At 40.1% G+C, this 25,627-nt stretch overlaps 1 protein-coding gene across 1 annotated transcript; it reads right to left on the bottom strand.

Annotated features, from left to right (window-relative positions):
• Positions 1-44: 44 nt before the first annotated feature.
• slc7a10a (solute carrier family 7 member 10a) lies at positions 45-24,898 on the bottom strand. The gene is made up of 11 exons (XM_067595971.1): positions 24,658-24,898; positions 19,122-19,326; positions 17,570-17,721; positions 6,594-6,719; positions 5,404-5,557; positions 5,099-5,222; positions 4,105-4,208; positions 3,818-3,914; positions 3,528-3,677; positions 2,066-2,243; positions 45-1,967 (listed from the first exon to the last, which is right to left on the bottom strand). The coding sequence occupies exons 1-11, from the start codon at positions 24,881-24,883 to the stop codon at positions 1,867-1,869; spliced, it is 1,617 nt and encodes a 538-aa protein (XP_067452072.1). The 5' UTR covers positions 24,884-24,898; the 3' UTR covers positions 45-1,866.
• Positions 24,899-25,627: the final 729 nt, after the last annotated feature.

Genomic DNA, 25,627 nt, shown 5'->3' with positions numbered 1-25,627 from the left:
CACACACATACATGTCTATGATGAAAAAAAAAGTGATGCCTCTGACAAGTTGCTATATTTAATGAGCTATTATATTGTTATCATTGTACAACTTCACACTCTTTTACAAAACACAGGTACACCCATCAATTATACAGTATGTAAATGTATCACAACATGTCTGAGGAATGTGATGTTTGCCGGAGTCCATGGCGCATTTGTTACAGTTTGTTTTTTCTTTACACAGTATTTACAGATCTCAACTGAGCTAACAGCACCTGGACATCGCAGACAGACATACATGTTGTCTTAAGTGTGCGTGTCTTTTTGTGGACTTGATGCATGGGGGCAGTCCCAGCATCTCCAGGCCTGGAAAAAGGACTGAATGTCTAGTCCAAGTTCGAACCTGCTGGTTTACATCATGTTTAAAAAAGGCCACTGGCCCGAACCTCCATGTGTTCTGTTGTATGTACAACATAAACAGCTTATAGAAAAACTGAGGTGGATTACCGAAATGCATGTCAACACCAGTGTCTCCTGTACCACAGTAAATTAGCGTACTGTGTTAAAGTATAGTGAGTTTGACCTTAATAATTTGGAGGCACCATAGTAATTCAGTGGGGCCATAATAAGTCAATATGTTAAGTCAGTAGGACTATAGAAAGTCCATAAGTTATTGTGGGACTTTAATTAATCAATTTACGATATCATAGTCAGTTGAACTCTAAACTGTCAGTGAGCCAGGTTTCATTGAAGTGATGATGTGTCTTTGGGGAAACATTTTATGACAATGTGGGAACATGCTCATGCACAAGTAAACATCCATGCCAACCATACAGCTGTCTCTCAATGTGGCGAATGTTATCCAACAACACGTTAATGGTAAGTACTGTACTGTAACATCAAATGAGAAATCTGAAATCTAATAACTTGACTTAAGAAGGTTCACTTTGGCATTCCCAGAGATGAGAACATTTCCAAAGCAACAAGCTCAATGGAGCCTCACCTCAGAGACCTAAAAAGACAAAAAGAGGTGAAGAGGCTGGAAAACATTACAAAAACAAACGGTAAGAGCAGCCAGTCAGGCATTTTGTGTTGTGATGATACAGCTTATTAACTTCTGAGAGTCGGCCGTTCTTCCAGCTGACAGCCACAAACTTCTCGTCTTCCTCTTCCTAGGAAAGAGGAGTGTAGTAGATCATGAAGGCACCTACATTATCTCTCACAGGAGAGAGCAGAGATATAATAATCAAAAAAGAACAAGGGGTGGCAAGTATTATGAACGGCCAGGCAGAGATACAGACAGAAAAATACTTATCCAAAGTTGACAAACGGTAAAACCATGTGAATAATTAGTGAAGCAGAGCTGAAGGTAGCAGCCGTAATAGAAGTATTGCTGAGTGCAGAAACTGCTTGCATATTTACCCCTTAAAAGTTATTACACACCCGCACAAAACCAATACACTATACCAACACATACATTTCATAAGGCACATTAGCACAAGGATTTAGTGGTACTCAGAAAAGATCTTGGAAGTGATCGTGAAGATGAGAAGAAGAAGGGAGACGAATGGAGAAGATGAGAAGAAGATCCATATGAAAGAGAAAACTTGGCATATTGGTGAGGAGAGTGGATAGACAGTACTACCAAACCAACAAATTAAAACACATGTCCCAGCTTTAGGGCTTAAAATGCAAATGCCCTAAGTATAACCATCCACTTCTTGGGGATTTATCACAGCCTCATTCAGGCTGCACCTGTGCAAGACCATGGACGAAACCATCTCTTAATCATTCACAAACTGACCAAACTATGTGAAAGATTTTGAACGCAAAAACTGGTACAGGTGTTGATGTAAAAAGGGATTTCCTGGTTGACTGCACTGCTCAGTCTGTGGCTTTGGAGGCAGTGAGGGGTTCAGTCTCTGAAGGGTCTTCCTGAGGAAACACCACGTAACACATCCTCTGGCCCAGGTATGTAATTTTCTCTGCAACACAACAGACAACAGGATGAGATAAAATAACAAGGCCTGACTGTTAACATATTTTAAAAATATATAATTTTCAGCAGCACAGGCTGACTCACCGACTAAACTGTAAAGCCATTTGGGTTTGTTCTTCCACTGAATACCCACAAAGTAGATGGGGACGCCAGTCAGCATGATGACCATTCCCAGACCACAAACCACTGGCTCAGAGTAGAGACTGAAGCCCAGCAGCACAACCCAGAAAATCAAGTAGGTGATGGGGATCAACAGGTTCACCTGCACAAATAAATATTAATATTATACACAGTATCAGTCAAAATTGGACACACTTTCTCATCCAAGTGGGGGTGAAATAATATCTATCTATCTATAAATATATAAACATCTTTATATATGTATATAAACACATAATTATTAATAATTCTTTACATGTTAAATGAAAACAGTATTCAGTACACATATCATGTAATTGACCTTTGCGTCACCAGGGAGCGCCAAATTATCATCGTCAATGTCCATAATGACCATAAATGACAAACTACCATTGAGTCAAAGACATCCGATGGCCCATAAATGACACTGTTGACCGCTCTGTCTCCACTTTGGCCGCTGAGGCAGTTTCACTGACTGTTGGGACAAGTTGCCGCTCAGTGGAGGTAATATAATGATGTGTTACTCTTATTGTTAAGGATTTTGGGGAACTTATAAATACCGCTACCAACCTGCTTGGAGGTCCACACAGATGCTTCATAAAAGAGGCTACCTAGGTGCAAACCATAACATTTCCTATGACGTACCGGCTAGAGCGAGACATTTCAAAAGCAGGAAAAGCATAGGTGTGAAAGACAACACCAACAATGGCTCCCATTCATTAATTGTCCCAGTAAGCCATGCCAGTGAGTGAGCATGCACAATACCAGAGAACGGCCAACTTTTATTTTGTAGTTTGTCCAACGCAATTAACGTTAATTGCCTACAGCTGGTGAAACCTGCCAGCAACATTTTACAGTTAAAATGAGAAGCCACTCATGCTACCCTCTGTCACATTTATGTTATTAAATGTGGAAAACTGAACAAAGGTTTGGCCTGAAGAAAAATAAGTCATCATGAAATTCACGTGAAGGTAAGTTTGAATTATACTTATTATATCTCTGTTGTCCTTAATTTAATTTACTCCTGTAAGACCTTCAAGTTTCATACCTATCTGTAAAAACCCCACAAAAATGTTTCAAATATTTTGTCTTGTTTAATTACTTGTAATATCTAATAGACTTATTTTTTAAACATGGTCATGTTCAGTTCTGTTCCTCTCTTGTGTTCTGTTGTTATTTTCTTCTCTCTGGATGTACTAAGAAGACATCCAGTAATTCTATTTTAACATTTTCCAATTACAGCTGATAAGGTGAAAAGGTGATTTTTAGACGTTTGGCACCGGGGCCATGGGTTAGTTAATTTAAAATAAACTGTAGAGAGCTTTGACTCAATTTTAAATAAAAAAAAGATGTAATGAAGTACCCTAAGTTAAATTTTGTTGCTGGTTTGGTTTTCAGGTGGCCTTACCTTGATGGGTCTGGCCAAGTTGGGTCTCTTCTTGCGGAGATAGAGGAGGCCAGCGATGGTTACCCCATATGACAGATAGTTGATGAAGGACACATAATTGATCAAGTTATGTGTCTCTCCAATACACAAGATGAATATGGTGGCAGTGCACTGTAGGAAATGAATATCAAGTACATATTAAACTATCTAGAAATCATTAATAGTACCATATTAATAGTAAAGAATAATTTCTGTTTTGTGTACTTATAAAGCTGGACAGGGTAGACAAAACTGGCAGTGACAAAACTTACGCAGACCAGCAGGGCGGGGATAGGAGTACAGCTCTTCAGGTGGATCATAGCGAGCAGAGAGGGCAGGTGACCTTCTCTGGCCCCTGAGAAACACAATCTACAGACAGACACATATGCTGATTTCAGTTTACATGTACATATAAGGGCTAACTCTTGACAACCTTGTTTTTATTTCGAGAACATGTTAGCCAGTCATAAAAGGGATAATTTGAGTTTAGTAAGATTAAGGCTTGGGTTAAAGTTCAGCATGTAGTGTAAAGCACAGAGAAGCAGAATGTGTGTTGTACCTGGAGGAGGTGAACAGATATCCATTGATTCCCCCAAAGGTGGACAGCGCTACAGAGATAGGCATCACCCAGGAAAACATCCCCAGCAGCTTTTCCCCAAATGTCTGAAGCAACACAAAATTGTTGACTGATTATTGACTTTTACCATGACTTATTGATTGATTCATCCCGTCCTTATCAGAGATCCATTTAGGGCTGCAACTAACTATTATTTTCATCATCAATTAATCTGCCGATAATTTTCTTGATTAATTGTTTCGTCTCCAAAATGTCAGAAAATAGTGAAAAATGCCTGTTATAACTTCTTAGAGCTCAAATGTCATGTTTTGTCCAAAATCCAAAGATACTCAGTTTACTATCATGTATGACACAAAAAGCATAACACTTTCACATTTGAGAAGCCACAACCAGCATTTATTTTTTCATTAATGACTAAAACGATTATTCAATAATCAGTCACCATCAGCCAGCAGGAGGGGGGGGGCACCAGGTGTCACCGTTGAGTGCCCACATGATGACCCCAGTGAAGCGTTTACCCGCTACCCCCACTCATCAATTAATCAATTAATCGACTAATCACTGCAGCGCTTGATGAATCAATTGATTCCTTTTGCTGAAAGCTCCAATTAGATTCTGCAAATGTTGTTTTAGTCTTTTTGTGGGAACTGTTTTTTTGATAATAAGAGAACAAAATAATGCTGGCCTTATCCTTTACACTCCCATGACACTGTTTATGTTTCCAGCCTGTCAGAGGAAAGTAGTCGCAAACTCGACTCATATGACTGTTTCCCAAATTTCCCACTGTGATCGTGAAAAAAAGCTTTAATCTTATTGACTGATTGGTTTATTGGTCGTTTAGGATTCTCAGCCTCAGCAGTCTTACAGTCTCACATACAGTACAGTACATACTGTTCCCAGACAACGGAGACTCTTGTTTAGCAGAACATAAGCTCCTATATGAAACATCCACTCATGCAGATGAAGAGCCGCTCACCACTGCCACAGCGTTAGAGGCCAGCAGCTCCTCAGGGGTCATGGAGGAGAAGTAGGCAATGTTGGTCATGGTGTAGACCAAAGTCACCAGGGGAATGGAAATGTAAATTGCACGGGGCAGGTTCCTGATGACATAAAGGTAGAAGTAATTGCAAAATGTCAAATGTTCCAGCATAATAAAAGCTAAGTTTTAGTGTGCTTTACAGACCAACACACAGAGGTACAGGTGTCAACCATTACACCAATATTGTGGGGTATTTTGTATTTTAGCTAATATGAAATAATATGTGTGTGTGCATGCCATACTTGCGTGGCTCCACAACCTCCTCTGTGACATAGTTGAGGAAATTCCAGCCGCTGTAGGCAAAGGATGCCTGGAGGAAGGCCAGCGCTATCTGTCCCACTGAAGGATCCTGCCTGAATTCAAAGGCCTCACTGGGCCGGAGGGCATCATAGTAACCTGGAGACATGCGAGATGTCTAGATGAGTCAGTGAAAAGATCATGGCCTTGGCAGCTCCGTATATCTATAATGTACATACAGTATATTGAGTAAAATAATAAAATCCATAGACTTTACTATCTTATCAAATTGAAAATCCAGTCAGTAAAACTGTTTAACAGGTTTAAACAGTTCCAATGAAAGTTCAAACAGGTTGAGGAACTGAATGGTTGTCATTACAGTTTTAAAGGATAGTTTTGATGTGCATATGAGCATGTGTACTGTATTAAAATACACTTGAAAAAATGTCAATCTTTCCTTTAACTCATCTCAACAGATGCTAAAAACTATAAATCAGTCCATAGTTAGTATAGAACCATATTAGGGCCTAAAGCTGTAATATTTTAAGTTACTTTAAAAAGATAATAAACAAACTTTTTCAAGTTATGTGTAATCATGTGCACCAGGGGTCAACAGTTTCAGTACATTTTTACTGCTGCAATGATGTAGAGCAGTATGGCAGCAGCTTTCTTCATGAATAACTTTAAATACTGTTGGTTCATTCTACTCTGCAAATTGCAGGTATAGATGGATATTCTATTTGTGTCTTTAAATGTATTAAAACATAAATAGATGCACCTTATGTGTGTTGTGTTCATATTGGCAGATAACCCAAAAATCCACATACAGAACATGTACAGAAACAGTTCACAGTTTATATTTCTCAGATATCATATGTTTATGTACAGTAATGTGGTACATTTGATTTGCTCTGTTCTTCTATGTATATTGTCTTTGCATCAATTTTATTGACCTTTTTTTTGAGTCCTCAACAGTTAAATCAACCCATATATTAGCGACAAATATGATAAATTTATGGCATCTGTGGCAAACCACAGCAATCACTGTCTTGATGAGGACAGTGTGTGTGTGTGTGTGTGTGTGTGTGTGTGTGTGTGTGTATGTTTGTTTGTGTGTGTGTGTGTGTGTGTGTGTGTGTGTGTGTGTGTGTGTGTATGTTTGTTTGTGTGTGTGTGTGTGTGTGTGTGTGTTTACCTCTACAGATTTGGACGATTCCTACCACTATGATGAGTGCCAGAGCGAGAAGTTTTCCTACAGTGAAAACATCCTGGATCCTCGTGGCCCAGCGCACACTGGAGCAGTTCACCCAGGTCAGGAACACTGCACACACACACACACACACACACACACACACACACACACACACACACACACAAACAAACAAACATACATACAAATACATTTAAAATAATTCTAAAGTAACATGTTTCTGACAGGCTTTGGCATTAACTTATAAACGGAGGGCCCTGTATAACAAATTTGTATCACCTCAACTAAATTTATAACCTCCACCAATATCAGAAGAAATATACACTTTTATCAAATGAAATCTTCACCTAAAGGGAAAAGCAGTGAAGGTATTCTCCTGCTGGATGCATGTTTTACATATAGCAACAAGTTGAATTTGGTTTGAAGTTCAATATTCATCCAGTGACCTCCTAGTTGATGTTTGTAACTGTTGATAACATCAGTTGCTCTGATTAGACAGCTATTTTACATCCAAAACATCTTCTGGCACCAGAAATCAACATTGGATCGCAAAGCAGCCAAAATACAGAGACTGACTAAGATTACACACTAGTTTTTGATCTGATCTTATCATACTGTAATACTGTAGACTGTGTTTAAGAGACTCTATGTACGTTTTCTCCATTGACAGACCTCTGTCATCATTTTAGTTAGTACAGTTTTGTACTGTGGTGCTGGACACACAGGCAGAGGGCTATTTAACACAGAGAGAGAGACGGAGCTCTGAAACTGATCTGAAAACAAATGAAAGTCTAATGCGTGCATTGAGGGATTAGACTCTTGGTTGTCCTCACAGGTTCCAGTACGAGGTCAGTGTCAGTGCTGGTACTTTTTTAATTGATCAGATATTGGCCAGATATGACTGATCAAGGTTAAATTATGATTCTTAGTAGATGTCATCATAAAATTGTAAAAACACAGTTTTATAAACCCACAGGAACAACTTAATTTAAATTACAACCAATCTATAGTTAAGTATTTACACAGTGAATTAGACAGGTTTTAAAATTGAAAAAGAAAAAAAGAACACTAATAATGGATCAGTACTTAGTGTTGGTCGGTGAAAGAGAACATTTTGTAGCCCAGACCAACAGTTTTGCCACAACAAGGACCCAGAATTGCTCCAAAATGTATGTAGTCTACTGCCTCTCTTATGCTTCTATTACGCGTTGTCTCGCTGACTCCACATTCCTCACTTTTCAGCTCACACAACTAAAAGAAATCTTTCCCGACAAAACGACAGGCAAAAGGTCCATGGCGTTACTTCCTGTTTCCGTCATGAGTGTGTGCATATTGTGTGTGTGTGTGTGTGTGTGTCCCTTCCTCACACCACTCTCTAAAGCACTGACCTTCACATTTACCCTGTTGTACGTGCTCGAGCACCACCATTAAACAAGGGCTGCCCAAATTCCAAGTGAGTGAACCAAACTGAGCAAGTGCAAGTATTTTTGGACTAACTAACCAAGCACATGTGTTTTATAAATAACATGTAATTAAATCAAAATTTTCTTTTCTTTATATTTTTACAAATCTATCGACAGACACATACTCATAATTTTGGTCACTCTGATAAAGCCAGCTTCACCAGGTGTCTGTATGCCTTTTACTCTTCGTTCAGTGTCACCTTAGTTCTCTGGTGTCTAGTTATGCACACGCATGTATATGCACACATATATTAGGAAACTCAAGGAAAGAAAAAACACCTAACACATCTATGCATCATATGCCTTTTACTCTTTCAAGCTATTGCTTTTGTCTTCCCCTCTGACCCAGCTTTCTAATTTAGTGCAGTCACCTGCTGGTAGCTCTGTCACAGTGGCGTGAGGGGGGTGTATCACGTGAAAGACTGACATTACTGTAAACTAACAGCGGAGCAGGGCGGGTGGCTTCTTGTGCTCCATCCTCAAATGTTTTTTCAGAAGCCCCAAATCTTTTAGGTTTTAAAATAACTTCACCTTTGTGTCATTTCCCCTTGGTCTCTCCGACTGCACCGGCAAATCAATGGAGCGCAAAAGTTCTATTACTGGGGAAATATCACCATCTAGGTCCCCCTAACATTGTCACGGGTTGTTGTCTTGTGAGTGTTGAATTTCATTCGGTCATGTCACCTCAGTGAGCAAGCTTGCTTGCTAGCTAGTGACTAGCTTATGGACTATGGACATAATAAAGTTTTTCATGAGGAGTCAAAGTCAGCCGCCATCCACAAAGAGTGGACGGCAGTTGGAAAGGAGTGTTAAGAGGAAATGGAAGAAAGCGTACACATAGGGCAGGAAAGGAGTGGAGAGTGAAGAGAGGAGAAAGGGAGTGGACACAATGGAGATGCTTAATATGCTAGTTACTTGAGAGCTTAGAAATACAGTATTTCTGTATGCCTCATAGCTTTTGCATGTGTATAGTTAATTGTGATATTCAAAGTTTGTCAGTTTCCAGTGATGGAAGGATGCGGAGAAGAAAGGACTGAAAGAGAATGTGAAGAACATAAAGGAGGAGGGAGAAGGACATATGTGACGGAGAGACGAGGAAAGGAGAAAAGCGTGAAAATGAGCCAGGAGTGAAAAAGAGTGAGAGAGCGAAGAGGAAAGGACAGGAGAAACCCTGTGGAGCAGGAGAGGATGCAGGAAAAGGGGAGGAGAGATAATGAGGGGTGAGAAAGGAGTGAAAAGCAGAAGTTAAGAGAAAGAGAGAGGAGAAAATTGTGTGATGCGGAGCCAGGAGGAGGGGAATGGAGAACTGGTGAGGAGAGGACAGAAGTGGAAGTGAAAGTGAGGAAGGAGTGAGGAAGAGAGAGGAAAGGGAGGAGTGAAAGAGAGAGTGAGGAAAAGAATGAATAAGAGAACAGGAAATGAGATGTGAAAACTTGTGGGGGAAACAGGTGAAGAGGAAGAGGGACAAGAGATGAAAATGTGTTGAGAAGAAAGGAGAGCATTTAATCTTTTGTTGCATCATCAGAGATCTTAATACTTTTTTTGTTTCATATTTTCTTCTTTCAGTGGAGGACAATAAATAAATGCAGTTGAGAAAGTGAGAGAAGTTCAGAAGAAAATAGGAGGAAAGGAAAACAGAGTGACCGGGAGTAGATCAAATCAAGTGCCATAAGATAATAATATATGTTGTTTATCCTACTCAGCTATTCCCTAAAGAAATCCAATATAATTTGAATGTTCTTCTGTTGGCCTAATATTCAATTCAGAGTGTTGAAGACCACATTTACTTGCCATTGTTGGAGATCCTTAATTTGAAGTTAGAGCAGCCCAGATTATTAAGGCATGGATTCAAATGTAGCAGATTTGTCAGCTAAACATTCATTCTGTGAACTCTACTCCAGCATACTATAACAAAAATAGGTCTCAAGATTAGTAATGCTGTTTAAACCAAATTCCTACCCTAGTTATGTAATGTAACATAAAAATAGTAAGCAATAGTTGTCAGACAATTCTTGTCTCTTTTTAGGTGGCAGGAGTGAAAATAAGTCATCCTCAACATTTGTTGTGTTATGGTTTCAGAATGATGAACACAGTTGGAAGATAATGAGATAGAAAATATGATGTAGGCTCTACAGGATGATTTTTTTCCTGGGCAACTATCCTGTTTTTTCCAAATGATGTACAGATTTTTTGGCATTTTTACGTTTTAAAAATAGCGCATTTAGCTTCCATAAATGGGAAAAAAAATAGGTTTGGGCCAAGCCCCAAAAGTTTACAATGTCCGCCCTCATCTGTAAACCTACTACTTTATTGTCTTTATGACATACATGATCAAACAGCAGGTGGTCACACCTATATGGTGGTGGATTTTATGGATATATTATATCGTCTATATAACCTCCTATGCTGGATGTTATCAACCATGCCATCCATCACTGGGGCAAAGTTCCCCTTCCACCACAAAAAGCTGAACGAACACACTGCTTCCGCTGGTGCGGGCACGCGCACATACACATACACACATGTGTGAATTTTTGGCAGGAGGTTTTGGTGGCACCGGGCAGAGCTTTCACTCCTCTACAACACAGCAGTGTTTTATAGTCAATTACCCTTGAGGTGTTACATGCATTTCCGTTCCTGTGTTCCTGTGAACCCCCCATCATCACCACCTCCTCCTCCCCCAGCTTGCCTCTGTGTTGACCCTGACAGGAAGGAGGTGCCAGCGGGCTTTGAATGTGACAGCGCAGGTAAATCTGTGTCCTGCCGTCACAGCTTCTATTGAACGCTGCCTCAGCACTGGAATACTAAACTAATTACTGCTTTTACTCTTAATGGATTCTGATTCCAAGTCAGTGCAGATTTATCAGGGGGCTCTAACTTCAGGAACGCCTCCTGGTCCAGGATCTGGTCACTGGAGTCAGTGAACTGGCAATAACACCCTGCCAGCCCTGTCTGTCAACCACAAGGTATCTGACACCAGAACCCTTCCAGTAAATCTACAAGATTTAGGTGTTGGTGAAATACATGCAAAGACATGCTGACAATCAGTGATATAGAGCAGGAGCAAATAAAAGGAGGGCGGCATCCAGTTATCACAGTGAATTTTTCTTAATTAAACTCTCATTGGGACTCAAACACTTTTTTAAAGAGGAGACCTATCCAAGAGGGTAGCAGCACAGACTTGCAGATAGATGGGACAGCACATAGTTATATAAATTACATGGTGAAGATTAGATCAGTTTTGTTAGAGAAGAAGCAAAAATGCATCTTTGAAAAGTCTGTTACTAGTTTTTATAATAAATTTTCCCATAGATTTGGGTATAAAGAGCAAATAAAACACCCCTGAATGAATAAATCACCACATTTTACAAGCAAAGACTTGTCTTAATTCAACTATACTCATGAATAACAAGGCGCTGCTGAGGTGTTTGACAGATCGGAAACCTTTTGCCATTTGGGTTAACCTGATGCCAAATGGGACGTTTTTTTGTCCAGATGCAGTATTTTGCTCCAATTGAGTCCAATGGGGAAACTTTGTGTCCACATTCAGTACATTGCTCCAGTGGAGTCAAAATAGGCCACTTTTCATGCAGATGAAGTACAGTGCTGCCATTGAGTCCATATAGGTAGCTTTTAGTCTGGTGCAATACATTGCTCAAACTGAGCACAGATGGCTTGTTTTTGGTCCAGATGCAGTATTTTGCCACAAATAAAGTCCACCTTGTAGAGCAGCTTTGATATGCAACATATTTCAATTTCATGTCAATTTTCCAATAAGAGGTCCATTTTTGGGGTGCTGTCCAAATGGGAACATGGAGGTTCCCATATAAAGGGTTTCTGAATGGACAAGTAGGTTTAGGGAAACTTGTCCATTTAGAAACCCTTTATATAGGGACCTCAGGGTTCCCAAATGGACCCTTACCCTAACACTAACCAGTTAACACTAAAAAAGGACTTGCTATTTGAATATTTGAAAATTTGAAAAATGTTGCATAACAAAGGCTGCTCTACAAGGCTGACCTGATTCCAACCTTGAGGAGAATTCCTGAAAGGATATAGCACTGCAAAGGGTATAGTGAGGCTGTGCTTGATATGCCAAATCTATGTTCTGTGACAGGGTGTTGGTGCAACTTTCAAGCCGTTTGGACCATTTTCAGAGGAAATATGATTTCCTCTGAAATATGATATCTGAAATTTGTCCATCTGGGTATCACTTTCCACTAATTTACCCTGGCAAAAATTTCAATTCAAAAGTAATGGGAGGTGTTCAGGTTCCTGCGCTGGCATGCTATGTGCTATCAGGTCCAAACCAAAACGGGTCTACTCCACGCAAGTCAGTGTTAGGGCCTTCGACCCTGACACCCTCTTCAACTTGAATTTTAAAAAAACAGACTTTATTTGCTAAAAGATATAGAGAGAGTATTGTGTTACATTATTGACCCAGAAAATGTTGCAACTCTGTAGCTTTAATTTAAAGGGTCAGACCCAAATGGCAAAAAGTGTCCTAAATGTCAGTGTCCAGTTGGGAACCCCGAGGTCCCCCTATAAGGGGTTTCTAAATGGACAAGTACAGGTTAAGTCCATTTGGGAAACTTTTTGCCATTGGGGGACTGTTTTCCGAATAGACATTTCCCTAGACGACCAAAATGGCAAAAAGTTTCCCAAATGGACAGCATGACACTGGCACTTGGTGGGAAACGGGACAACTGGGAACCCTTGATGAAAAATTTGAAAAATAGGGCTCTCGTTCGGGATTCAGATTTTTTAGCACCCTGTGGAGGCCGGGAAAGGATTGGCCAAAAAGGCCCTTTTTTCCCTTATCAATGAATGGTGAGGGTTTCTGAATGGCAACTGAGTTGTAAGGTCAGTGCAGAAGTCTAGAACTGCCAACTTCAAATTGAAATCACTCAGCTGTATTCAATTTTAATTTGCACATGATGTCTCCATTTATCCATAGGCTGCACACTGTGTACAGCTCCATTCATTTGTGTCTGCACTGATCCTACTTGAGTAGTCCTTCTGTCCTTTATGGAGAGCTCTCTTTTCCAAACGTCCATAAATGGCAGAACAATGACACAATTTTAGACACTGATGAATAAAACAGTACACAGTACGCTGGATGCGCAAGCTCCAATGAACGTCTTCAGCTACTGGCAGCAGTTCAGGTTTTGGCACAAAATCTGGACAAAGCAAATGAAAACTACAAGATATTACTATTTTTTCAAAAACAGGAAAATAGTTAATCATATCATAAATAATATTTGTAATTTTAAATTACAGTTGTATTTTGCAATAGTTGGAAGTTGCCTGAGGAAGAGTGCCACATTTGAAATAAATCCAAAATAACTGCCAATCCAAGACTTTTTTGTGTTCTTCATACTTGTAGTGTAAAGATATTATATTTATATTATATATTTTCTGTTTTTCATTTCTGCCTTTAGAGGGATTGCACCACAATCTATTGACAATTGCAATATAGTGCAAAATAAAGGCCTGCTATAATTGTGATATATATCTAATTCAAAATGTGTGAAATGGCAATTTCATTTTCATTTACCTAAACTTAAAAATAGAAATGCAAACTGTGCATTTGAGTTATGTAAAGATTTTAGATTATATCTTATTAAATGAAAGGGCAGTTTCCATTAATATTTGAAGAATGCCATGATCCCTGGGCCTGTTTTATGGAATATGTCAAAGAGATATGCCATCTGATTGGCTGAAACATATTACTACTACTACAAGCACAACAACCACAGCTGCTGCACCACCACAAACAAGTGGTGTCTAAAATTGGCTCCCTGCTGTGCTGGAATGAACAACAGAAGCTACCATTTCTGTTTCTCCTCCATAAAACAAAATGAGAATCAGCATGTGTATCCCTTTTTCTTTGAAAAATAGATTAACACTTCGTCACAGTTCTATTAATTGTTGGGTATGAAGGGAAATTAATGATTTTTGGGTCAGTGAGATTTGTTAGAATATTTTAGTAGTACTAGTGAATATATTTTGTTGTTTATTGTTAAAAAATATATTTTTTGCATATTGGTGGTTTCTATTGAGTAAAACTGATCAATATTTAACAAAATAAAGTGTTGTTACAGAGTAAATCTCCTGACCTGAGTGTACTGCACTCCTATTCTGAGAAGAACAAACCCGCCCACAACTGGACCTGTCTGGTTTTGACACACACGCAGACAAATACACACACACACACCTGAGTCACTTGTGACTCTCATGCAGTACACTCTGCAAGCGAGAAACTCATACATCGGCTGACTCACATTCATAAACCCTTCACTAAGAAATGTTCAGCAGACATAACAAGGGCTTTGGTATGGCAGTTATTCCTGGGTGTTTTGCTCAGAAAAACATTGTCCACTAAGTGCTAAAATGTTTGTATATTATCATCACATTGTATTATTTTATCCTTCAGCTTTTTATTTCACAAAATTATTTCATAGTTAAAAAAGCTCCAATTTTGCTCATTCCTTTTGTGCAGATTATGCTTAACTTGATGTGTTGGTGCTTCTATGGGTTCAACTTTTAGTACACAGTATGCATAATTTCTGAATTTATCCAGAAGTGCATTAATGATGAACAACAACTGTAAAGTGACTCACTGTATATTGATCTGAGTGAGGCAAAGGCTAAAATAATATATAACCTTTGAATGAAAATAGCAATCCATCCTCTTCTCTCAGTAAAGAATGTAGGTAGTGATGACAACCAACGTACAGATCCAGTACATACCCACAGCACATAACGGCATACAGACCTCATTATTTATACCACCAGCTTAAGAGTTTCACATCCAGGTGCCTGCATTTGGTGCTTTAGAATCATGGCACTATAGTGAAAAGATCCAACTGTTTACTGTCAATTTCTCCAACATTAATATTCTTGTAGGGTTCAGAGGAATATTTGCTCCGTCTTTTATCAGGGTGATATGACATCAGGCACTTTCCTTGTTCACAAGTTGCTGATAAAGGTTCAGACACAAAGACTGAAGTTAATATAACTGCAGACTACAACCTTCCTGTGACTGCAGGTCTGAAGTGTGATGCTGTGGATGAGAGAGGGGGCGGTACCAAGCAGCCAATGGGAACATCAAACAGCCAACCAGAATGTCAGCTGGCCAATGGGATCCCCCATCATTGATGTGCAAGGTGTCCTGCCCATTTCCTGTTTCCATGGTGCTCAGTGACAGGAGCGTCACGGTAACCACAGTGAAACAATGCACAATGGCGTAGACACACCCTCTCATTAGCGGCGTCCACAAAGGCTGGCACCATTATGTAGTCTGACACTGATACTGACACACGAACACGTGCACACACACACACACACACACACAAACAAGGGTACAACACAAACACACTCACACAAAGTAGGCCCCTGGCCTAACTAGACTGCAGTTGTAACCTTCTGTCGCCAAAAATAGTAAAGGTGCACCGACGTGATCTGTACATGCTAACCCCCGCCTGACACATGCACAAGCTCTCACGCGCAGATACCCATCCCTCTCCTCATCTCCCCTTTTCCCTTTCTCCATCCAGTTCAGACAAGATCAAACTGGCTGGCTTGTCAACCAGATACATGCACAGTCTGTTTTTGCCACTGGCTATTTAAATACTGATTGCTGTACTCCAACATTTCAAGACCGCCGCTGATCTGATTAGAGGCTGGAAATAGAGCACTGCATTTCATATGGAATTACCAAATGACAATGACAGCTGTCAGCACACTGAACTATCACAGTATCATAATGTCTTCTAGCTATGAGATGAAAGTTGCTGGATTTGGTTTGAAGAGTTTGTTTTGCCATTCGTAGTTTTGTGTGCTTTACCTCACTTGACATTCAAACAGCTTCTTCACACCTGTTAGCCATCCAGTCAAAACTGGTCACAACTTCTGCTTTTTGCTTGTTCTTGTTTGTTTCCCTGGCACTTATTTTTGGTCACGTTGACATTTATTTATTCGACTGTGTGTATGCTTTGATCTTTTACCATGAACTTGCGATCAGTTGCTGGAAATGTTGATCTAACAAAGAAGTTACTTCTTCTGTTTACCTCACTGGGAGTTACTCTGGGTCAGACAGTCAGATGACCTGAATGTTTAAAGCAAGAGAAGGTTTGAAGTGTGATACTGTGAAATAGGATGTCATATTGACGGAGGCAGAGGCTGCGACAGCAAACAGCAAACAGGAATGTAAACCAGCCAATCACAGTATTAATACACCTATGGGATCCTCTGAAATTGGTTTCTATGGTGTCCAGCCCACTTTCTCCAGACAGATCACCAGAAAATCCGTCAACAACTCACCTGAACCCCAATGAGCCAATCAACCTGACCAACACACCAGTCATTGACCAACTTGTCAGTTGGGAAATAAGCTGAACTCCTGGCAGTCACTGACGATCAACAGACAATCATAGTCCTGGACCAAGTTTTTTTCACGTCTCAATATGACAACAATTCTGTTAACATTTCACATTGTCACCAAACTGTCAAGGTTATGCTGTATAATTTCTGCTTTAACAAACCTATTATATGTATAATATACATGTTATATACAGTGTATGAGTCAGAAGTGCTCAACCCATCAACAACATTGATGTTTATGTGGACATATTGTCAGATTCATCGCGGTACCCACATGTACTCTCAGAGCTAAATGAAGTGGATTGTCCTTTTCTTCCTGAGAGTTTAGACCTCATTTCAGCCTCGCTGATTTAGACACCAAGGACTATGCAGGCAACACAATAGTGATTCTTCCTACACATAGTTCATGAAAGCTTTTACATTAGCCGTTTTAATGCTGCATTCCTTAAGTGGAAGGTCAGACATTCCCAGCTGGTAGGTTGTATTACAAACTGTGCAGTGCAGTGGCACAGCTCACAACAGTGGTTAACATGGGCAACCCTGAAGTTTATAGCTCAATGAATATAGTGTTTTGGTAAATTCCAGGCCATGCAAGGCTGAAAATGAAACTGAAGATTGTTTTAGGGAATATATACATATAAAAAATAACATTGCATAGAGTTTACAAGGAATTCTGCTACGTCAACATGGCACAAGATGACTGCATTTTAGAAACCTTGCAGTGAGGAATTCCTGCACAGGAGTCATTCTGAGACATCTTTTCTTACTAAAGTCAGAGTTTTTGACATCTGACTTCACATGCAACGCAAAAGACGGATCCAGTGTCCTCTAGCCTTTACCTGCAAAAATCCTTTGCTGCACAGGACTTCATGTGTTCTAAGTTTCAGCAAGAAAAAAACACCACCTTTAGAAACTCAAGCTTCATCACTAGAAGATCTGAGGAAAAAGACTAAAAAGTCTTTGACACACTGATTGACGGATGATCTGTGGGAAGTGGAGTGCGGAAACATCACAGGAAAGCACCAAAAATAGAGACGAGGGTCTAAACAAAAGAAGTCATGAATTATTACTAAAACTCATCTGGCAAACTCAGAGGGGCTGTTTGTGACTCACAGACACAGATGGTGGCGAGGAGTCTGGTGGCAACGTATGGAGGCAGGCAGTTCTGGAAGGCTGGCTGCAAGACGTAATTGGAGAAGGTGAGAGCGATGACAGCCAGCGTGGTCGGATACATGATGAGGACGGCACTCCATAACAACAGGAAGCTACAGGACAAAGACACAAAACATGCTGGAATTCATATATGACAGTAAACAGCCCTTAACATATATGTACAGTATTTTTTTTAAAATATAAGTGTATGTGAAGGAGTCGTTGCTACAATATTATTAAAATGAGAGGGAGCTCTCCCTGCTCTTTTTCGGTTCCACCCTCACGTTCACATTTGTAATGACGGCTCCCAGTACAACCACAGTTTCCTGCTATTGGTCTCTGAACAACTCTGCCTCAGCAGTTGGGGGTTGCAAGGGAATTTTTCCATCAGTTGTAGGAAACTGAAAAAATAACACCTGTTAAACATTGGTCAAGCTTTATCCTGCTCTTCACTACTAATAAGGTGAAAACTGATGAATAGTTATTTAGGAAAAGCATTGCTGAATGTCCGAGTATTGGACGTTAAATCAAAGTATACCTCTATGTTTTTAGCCAATTTGTTTACATTTTGGCTTATCTACATCAGGAAAAGTCATGCTGCTTTGGTTACTAGCAGCTCCTGCTCGCACTGTACGGACAATAACTACCTTGTTTACTTTCATACTGAAAAGGAGGTCATTGGTTTCTAAACTGATTAATGGACGACTATCCTTGATGTACATCAAAAGATCCTGTTATGACTTGAGTTATGACTCTGAGAAGAAGTGGTGTTGCGTTGGAAGTAAATTGTGTCAATCAGGCGACAGGTCCAGGGAGCGCAGCGGGTGGTGGAGTTTTGTGAGAGTGAAAATGGAAAGTCTTCAGCGCATGGTTGAGCTGTGGATCCACAAATACACTTTTTTTTTTCACAATTTCTCATCCTTGTTCTTTCTTCTTCTGCTGTGGCATCAGTGTTTCTTCCCATTCGTTCTTCCTTAATGAAGTTTTGTGCACTGAATGAGCTAAATGAAGCCACACCAGACTGAACTAGTGCCTCCACAGGCATGCATAGTGCCAGGCACATTTGACCTTCTCAGACTTACAGTACTGCTCTAGAATCAGCTGACATGTCACATGACCACATGAAAGTCACAAGACCTTCAGAGCTGATTGGTTCCAGACGGGCTGTCCTATTAAACCAACCCTCTTATGGCCACGGTGTGTTGTAGTATAATCCATACCAAGCAAGCGAGTCGAGTACAATGCTGAAAACACTTGAACAGATGAACAAGACAAGGTCATATGTGTTGTTGTATTTTGTACATCATGTATATATTTTGATTTTATTTGGTTAAGCAATTTGTATAGCACTTATCTAACTGTAGAAACTTTACTCAATTGTCTTTACATGTGTCAAGGAGGTGATGAGTGAGTAAATGAAGACCATGGACACTAACAGACTCATACTGGGATGTGACAAACTGCTGCTGTAGTTATGAGAAAGGGTTAACTGGACAAAAACAACAGTACTTACCCCACTAGCCCTCCAAAGATTTCTGTCACATATGAATAGTCTCCTCCAGACTTTGGGATGGTGACGCCCAGTTCAGCATAGCACATGGACCCAAGGGTACAGATCCCCCCTCCACAAACCCAGATGATGAGTGACAGACCCACTGAGCCTGCATGTTCCAACACACCTTTAGGAGAGATGAATATCCCAGAGCCGATGATGTTTCCTTCAGGGGAAAAGCAAAGGTAACAAAGGTTATTTACACTTGAATATAATTAAATATTCAACTAGAAGGTACTCAGAGACCACAAACTTCTGCAAAACTGTTTCATGCAAAGCCATCATACTTTAACTTAAATTTTCAGTCATCTCTTGACCCTCCAAACATGTGGAATGGAGTCCATTTCTGATAGCTACAGTATATAGTAAAGTTATAAGCTGTTGTTTTACCTGTGGCTTGTCTATCCACTTAATTTACACATATATACTGTAAGTTTTTGAGACACAGACAAACACAAAGAAAGAAATAGACTCTGCACACACAAAAAAACAGAGCAGCAACAAATCTCAACAGGCTTATTAAAACATCCCTATCATTTCAATGAAACCTGTAGGGATTCATTTCACTTTCCTTTCATCTATTGACTTGTGCCATCTCTAAAAAATATCTTATTACATATATGTCTGTCTCGTAGTGTACTAAAAACTTTAGTTAAACTATTTCTGATCTGCTTTAGTTGTTGGACAGTTCCATAAATATTTTAATTATTTGGCTGACTTACAGGGACAAACAGCAAATGTAACAATTAGGCAGTATAAATCCTAGAGAAGCACCAACAGGAAAGAAGTCAAGTGGGTCAGAGGTCACAGGGAAAATGTGGTAGTCGGTCTGAAATTTTTTTTTACACAAACTGATGTTCAGTGGAGTCCTGGAGGTATGCTTACATACTCATTTTATTTAATGTTTTGGTAGATTTTGTAGATTTTCTTAGGTAAGAGAGGCAAATAACAAAATTATAGTCCTCCTCTGTTACTCTGTCACTGGTCTGAGATTTTTTGCCAGACATGGCTGGATTGTCAGCTTGGTCTCAGCGGGTTAAAGCATTGCTTCTCTTCAGTGTTGTGTTTGAAAATAGAAAAAAAAAGTATTAACTACAGGTATTTTTCTCTTTCTGTTGTCAGATGATTGCATAAAATCATGAATTGGCTCATAAATGAAATGTGCTACTTAGGGACCAACAATTATTCTTGGGCTGCTGTATTATTTTATACTTGTTGCTTTGTCTAACAGCATAATAATATAAATACAGGTTAATAGCAACATTAGTGCTTTCTCATCAGCTTTGGACATAAAAATCAGAGACAGCTGAATTTTAACATTGCTGCTATATTCAGTTATATGTCAACATTTTCAAAAAGTTCAGTTGTCTCCAGTTCAGTTGTCCACTGCAGTGCAGGGCAGAATCACTTTGCACTGGCAGGAGCCGTCGTTTTCCTGTGGAAAGTGCAAGGATGCCTGACCATGTGACAGCACTACCTATGGCGATGCGGGCTGCTCAGAGATATCAAAATAAAAAAGGTGTGCAGGTGTTTCAGATCACTGCCTAACTTATAGCTTTCTCAATGGTTTTGACTGTACTTTTGCACATTCAGAAGAAAAATGAGAAAGCAGGACAAACGGCTTTGGTGTTGCCAGATTTGACTGAAACAAAATAGCCCAATCAGAGCCTCAAGTCCACCCAATTATCATATTTTATGTTATGTAGCTGAATATAGGAAAATAATAGGCAAATAAGGTGTTTGGTCCTTGAATCCTTGTCTTCTGTTTAATTAGTACAATTAGGCAAAAAAGGAAAAAAGAAGAGACAAAGAAAACATTTTCTATCTGCCCAAAGGGACAGAAAACTGCCTAGTCTGGTGAAACTGGGCCCCCAGTTAGCTCCCTGGTGACCAGAACAGTTAGCAAAGCAACTTATTTCATTACAGATGAGGATGTATATACAGCAGTTGTGGAAGGAAACCATCAGTACAGCTGCGGAATTATTTGTTTAACTATTTAGGTCACTTTTGTAATTTAAATTTAAATCATAGCAGACAATAGAAACAAAACCACCTGTCCCAGGTATGTAATGACGCAACTGTTATTCTTATCCTTATTTATAGAAAGAATGGGTTCAGCCAGTCTGGCTTTGTGCTGTGGTGGAAACATGGCTCATCAAGGTCCAAGCTCAGCTGTCCCTCAAACCAGCATAAACAGGTTCCCTGGTGCTTCAGTTGGCCAAGGCACACACTAACAAGACACCATGTCCTGGGGTCAAATCCAGCCTGGCACTTACATGTCATCACCCCTACGCAAAGAAAAGACAAAACAAAAACTAACACACATAAAAAAGTAACCAAACAGCAGCTGTCCAAGCAAACTTGTTTTGCACTGTCCTCTGTGTTTTTTCTCCTTTTAGGAGAAGTTTGGGACAAAAGGAGTCTCCAGAAAAAAATATAACTCTGTCACCGTAAATGTTTTCACTGTGAAGCACGCAATCGCTTCTCCCCTGTTAGAGCAGCTCTGAATGCTTCCTAATGATGCAGAGGGCGAGACTAGGTCCAAGCAGTGCATTTATCACTGTCAGATTTGATTGTGGAGGATGTGGTGAGATGCAGCACAGTTACATAATGCCTGTGTTGTGTTTGTTATGTCATAAAGTTTGGCATCAGAGCTGAAAGTGTGAATCAGAGTCCTACTTGACCCTCTCAGCCTCCTGCACTGGCTGAGAAATCTCCTTAAATTTACTGCTCAGATAAAACACAACTATTTTCAAATCATGGCTCAGAATAAGGAACTCCTTCCCGTCTGAAACCAAAACAAAACATCTGATCTCGATCTCATAGGAGATGCAGTGTTTTTCTTTCTCTTCGTGGACCTGACCAGTATCAGCAAGTGTGAAACAGGGTGTGACAATAACAGAGCACCCCCCCAGGGGAAACGATCTGCAGGTGGTTGCTGCAGTGGAGGTGGGGCTGGTAAAATGTGGGAATAGTAGTTACACTAAGTGTCACTGTCATATTTATTCAATATTGCATTATAAATACATCTAGTTTGGTTAGAGATTAGTAATGTGTGTCATTTGATACAGCTGCTTTGCTGTGTAGTAAGCAGGCATAGTTGTAACATAAGCAGTCATAGTGGCATGCAGTTAAGCAGCAGCCAAGTGCAGTGACAGCTTTAACGGTCCACCTTACTACAGCAGCATTAGATATGTGAGTAGGCTGTATCTGGTGGGTAGTAGCGTGACTCAAGTTGTCTGTGTGTACTAGCTGTGCAAGCTTCACTCCATCTGCGCTTCACAGCAAACAATGCAGCAGGTGGTCTGTATTAACCTCACTGATTAGAGCATTCATTTCACATTAGCAATATTAAATTAGACCAAACACATAACCCTTGAAGCTCTGTGATATGACTGTAAAGCCTGAGCAGAGCTGTTAGTGTACTTTGAGAGTTTAAAAAGGATTTGCACAGCTGCTGCTTGCCAAATGAACACAAAACTGTGTTAAATGTGCCAGCCAAAGAATGAGCATTAACTGGAACAGTATCAGTTTCTATCAAAGCACAATAGACTTGACCTTGGATAGAAAGATTAGCTAGTGATAACGTTACTGTTAAAAGGGTCACACTGTTGCCTTTTCCTTTGTAACGCTCTTACAACATATTACAGATTCTGCTTTCACTGAGAAAGATCTGTTTGTCAGTTGCTCTAATGTTTAACTGCCTCTATTCTCCATTTATGAGGTGGCTCTACCCCTGAGTCTGTTTATATTTACAACCAGAGATAAATGAAACACGAGGATGTGATGTGTGAAGCACAGGAGACTATCAACCTTGTGAAATACTACGACTGTGGAAACCACAGTTCAACAGTCTATAATATCCCAACGTCTGTCTCCAACTTTCAGTCATCGTGGTTTCTTCTGCCCTCTCTTCCACTCGCGGTCCACCTATTTGTGGTTCAGAACGTTCTCATTTGGAGATCTCATCTGCACAGGCACAATTGGGACTCGTGGAAGTCATGAGAGTCCTGAATGCTCTCTCACTGGCATATCCCTCATGCTCCATGACCTTTTAGCTTGTTCATTTATGACTCTGCTGCCCTGTCGTATGACCACACAAAGGTGATTTACTAAGGCTAATGAGACAGGAGAGACTGCTGAAAAACCAAAGACATGAGCTCGTATTTCGAGATTCGCTGGCATTATAACTTTAGAGTTAAAAGCTATTTGTGAGCAATGTCCGGATGCAAGGTGATCTTCTTACTTAAATGAATGCATCTTCTTCCCGGTTCATTCCCTCATTCACCCTGTCTTCCTAATTCTGTGGTGGTCATGTCATAGCCCGAACGTGGTGTTGAGCCATCCTTTATGCTGTTCATTTATATTGTAATCTGGTAATAACCTGTATAGTTTTATATATTTTGGGTAACCTGCCAAATATTATGAGTGAAAACAACACATCTGAAATGACAAGGTCACAATGCTGATACGAGTCCAAGTGTACAGTAAAAAAGGGGGGCGAGATAAAGTATCTCAGTAAATTCAGCAAAACCAAAGACCAGAACAGCTCACACAAAAATAACTTAATGACGAAATTCATGTCTTGAAGTCAGCAGTGTTGTTTCCCCCCTTGAGTCCAGAAATATACAGGCTAGATGTGAGCAGCCAGAGAGGCTGGTTATCAGCTGGCAGCTGGGGAATCCTCTGCAGATTATTATAGCATACTGCATAACCCTCTGAGTTTAGTGCTGCAGATGAACTTCCCGCCACTGCATACTGTAACACTCTAAGATTGTTGAGTACATCATAACGTACAGGAAACAATGCGCAACTTCCTGCATTAAAATAGACTTTCATTTTACGTCGCTGCATTTCTCTAACATAAATTTCCTGTCTCCCCTTATCAGTATAGGCGGCTTATGATGGAGTGATTATAAGGAACAATGCTAATGCCTTGCTTTGCCCACAGGGAGTTGAACCCCTAACCCTGGCAGTTTCACAATGTTGCTCAACTGTCCAACTGAACCACATGGAGGTTGTGCTGCATGCCGTTCAAGTTCAACATGAGAAGATCCAGCCACGTAGGCATGTCCATATTCAGATCATCCCGACTGATGCAACAGTTTCCACTCAAAACCTAAAGCTCTGCAGTCCGAATCGGACCCTGACATCAGTTGTGGACCGTACGTGCGTAAAAGCCACCTTTCTGTGCGTATTTTGGCGGTTTCGTGCACAAGTCAAGCGGCTGAACCATTTCTAAGTGATAAAACAAGTTCATATCCGTGCAGTGTTCGTACAGTAGATCAAGACACGGACAAAAACGCACTCCTGCTGTGTATTATGTGCCATAGTATTGTAACTATGACAACAAAGACATAACTGCATACCCGCCACGTTATAACAGTTAATTCCGTCAGTCTGCCGCTCAAACACGTTTCCCCGTTAACTTTTCCTCATTGCTCAAACAACCATAACGACACGCTCTTCATTGAGACAAAAGCTGTCATACACTCACCGATGATAATAGCGCAAGCGCTCAAAAGTCCTATTTCTTTTTTCAAAGTGACTCTGTCGCTCCCAGAGGAGTTTGTATCCTTCTTCTTTTTCTCTTTGTCCCCCATCTCCTCCGCCGTGAAAAAGTGTTTCCTGCTAGCCTCGGTCCGGTCCAGATACTGTAGACTGAACCACGCTCCGCGCTCCGGGCTGCGCTTATAATATCCTAGCGATGCTAGTGAGCGCATGCGCACGATTCACAACTGAAGCCGCCTTTCTCAGGTAACGGCGGTGATGTAAAGGTGTGTCAGAATTTCAAGACTCGAGAAACACCTGAGGCTGTAAGAACTAGACAGAGAGGAAATATGTTCACTTAAATTAAACCTACACTTTTCATAAGCCATGTTTTCGTTTACCATAGTTTTCTTTCCAGTCGTAGCGTCCACTAACATAAACAGAGATTAATGATGTCATTCCCGAAAAAAACTACATCCTCATGACCTTGATCAGTTTGATGCTGCGACCTGTAAATGTGTTTGTAAATGGGATTGTGATAAATCTCACTGCAGCCTACTAAAATTGAAATGCAGGATGTGTATGGCAACTAAACATGTAGCCTAATGAATGAATAAATAAGTAATCAAGGTGTCCTCTTAAAATTAAATACATTTATTGGTTTAGGCTATTTAGTCCATACAAATGTAATCATTTATATTATTATCTTTTTTTCATAATTTTTTGTGCTTTTGGGTGTGCACAATCCCCCCAACTTTGCAAAAGTAATATTTCAAAAACACTCTTGGGAATGTTTCACTATTAGCTAAATGAGATGATTCAGGTGAGTCTGTTTTTTTTCTCTGTACTGTTGTAATTTGAGCCTTTTGCTCATTCTTTTGAGGTGGAGGAGGGGCAGCAGTGTACTTGTGTACACAGACTTCTTCAGTTAGTATATGTCTTCAGTAAACCCAGATTATAAGACTGTTAGTTAACAA

This window comes from Thunnus thynnus, chromosome 1 (genome assembly GCF_963924715.1).
Source record: "Thunnus thynnus chromosome 1, fThuThy2.1, whole genome shotgun sequence".
In the NCBI taxonomy this organism is placed as follows: domain Eukaryota; kingdom Metazoa; phylum Chordata; class Actinopteri; order Scombriformes; family Scombridae; genus Thunnus; species Thunnus thynnus.
This window is presented reverse-complemented; position numbering and strand designations above follow the sequence as displayed.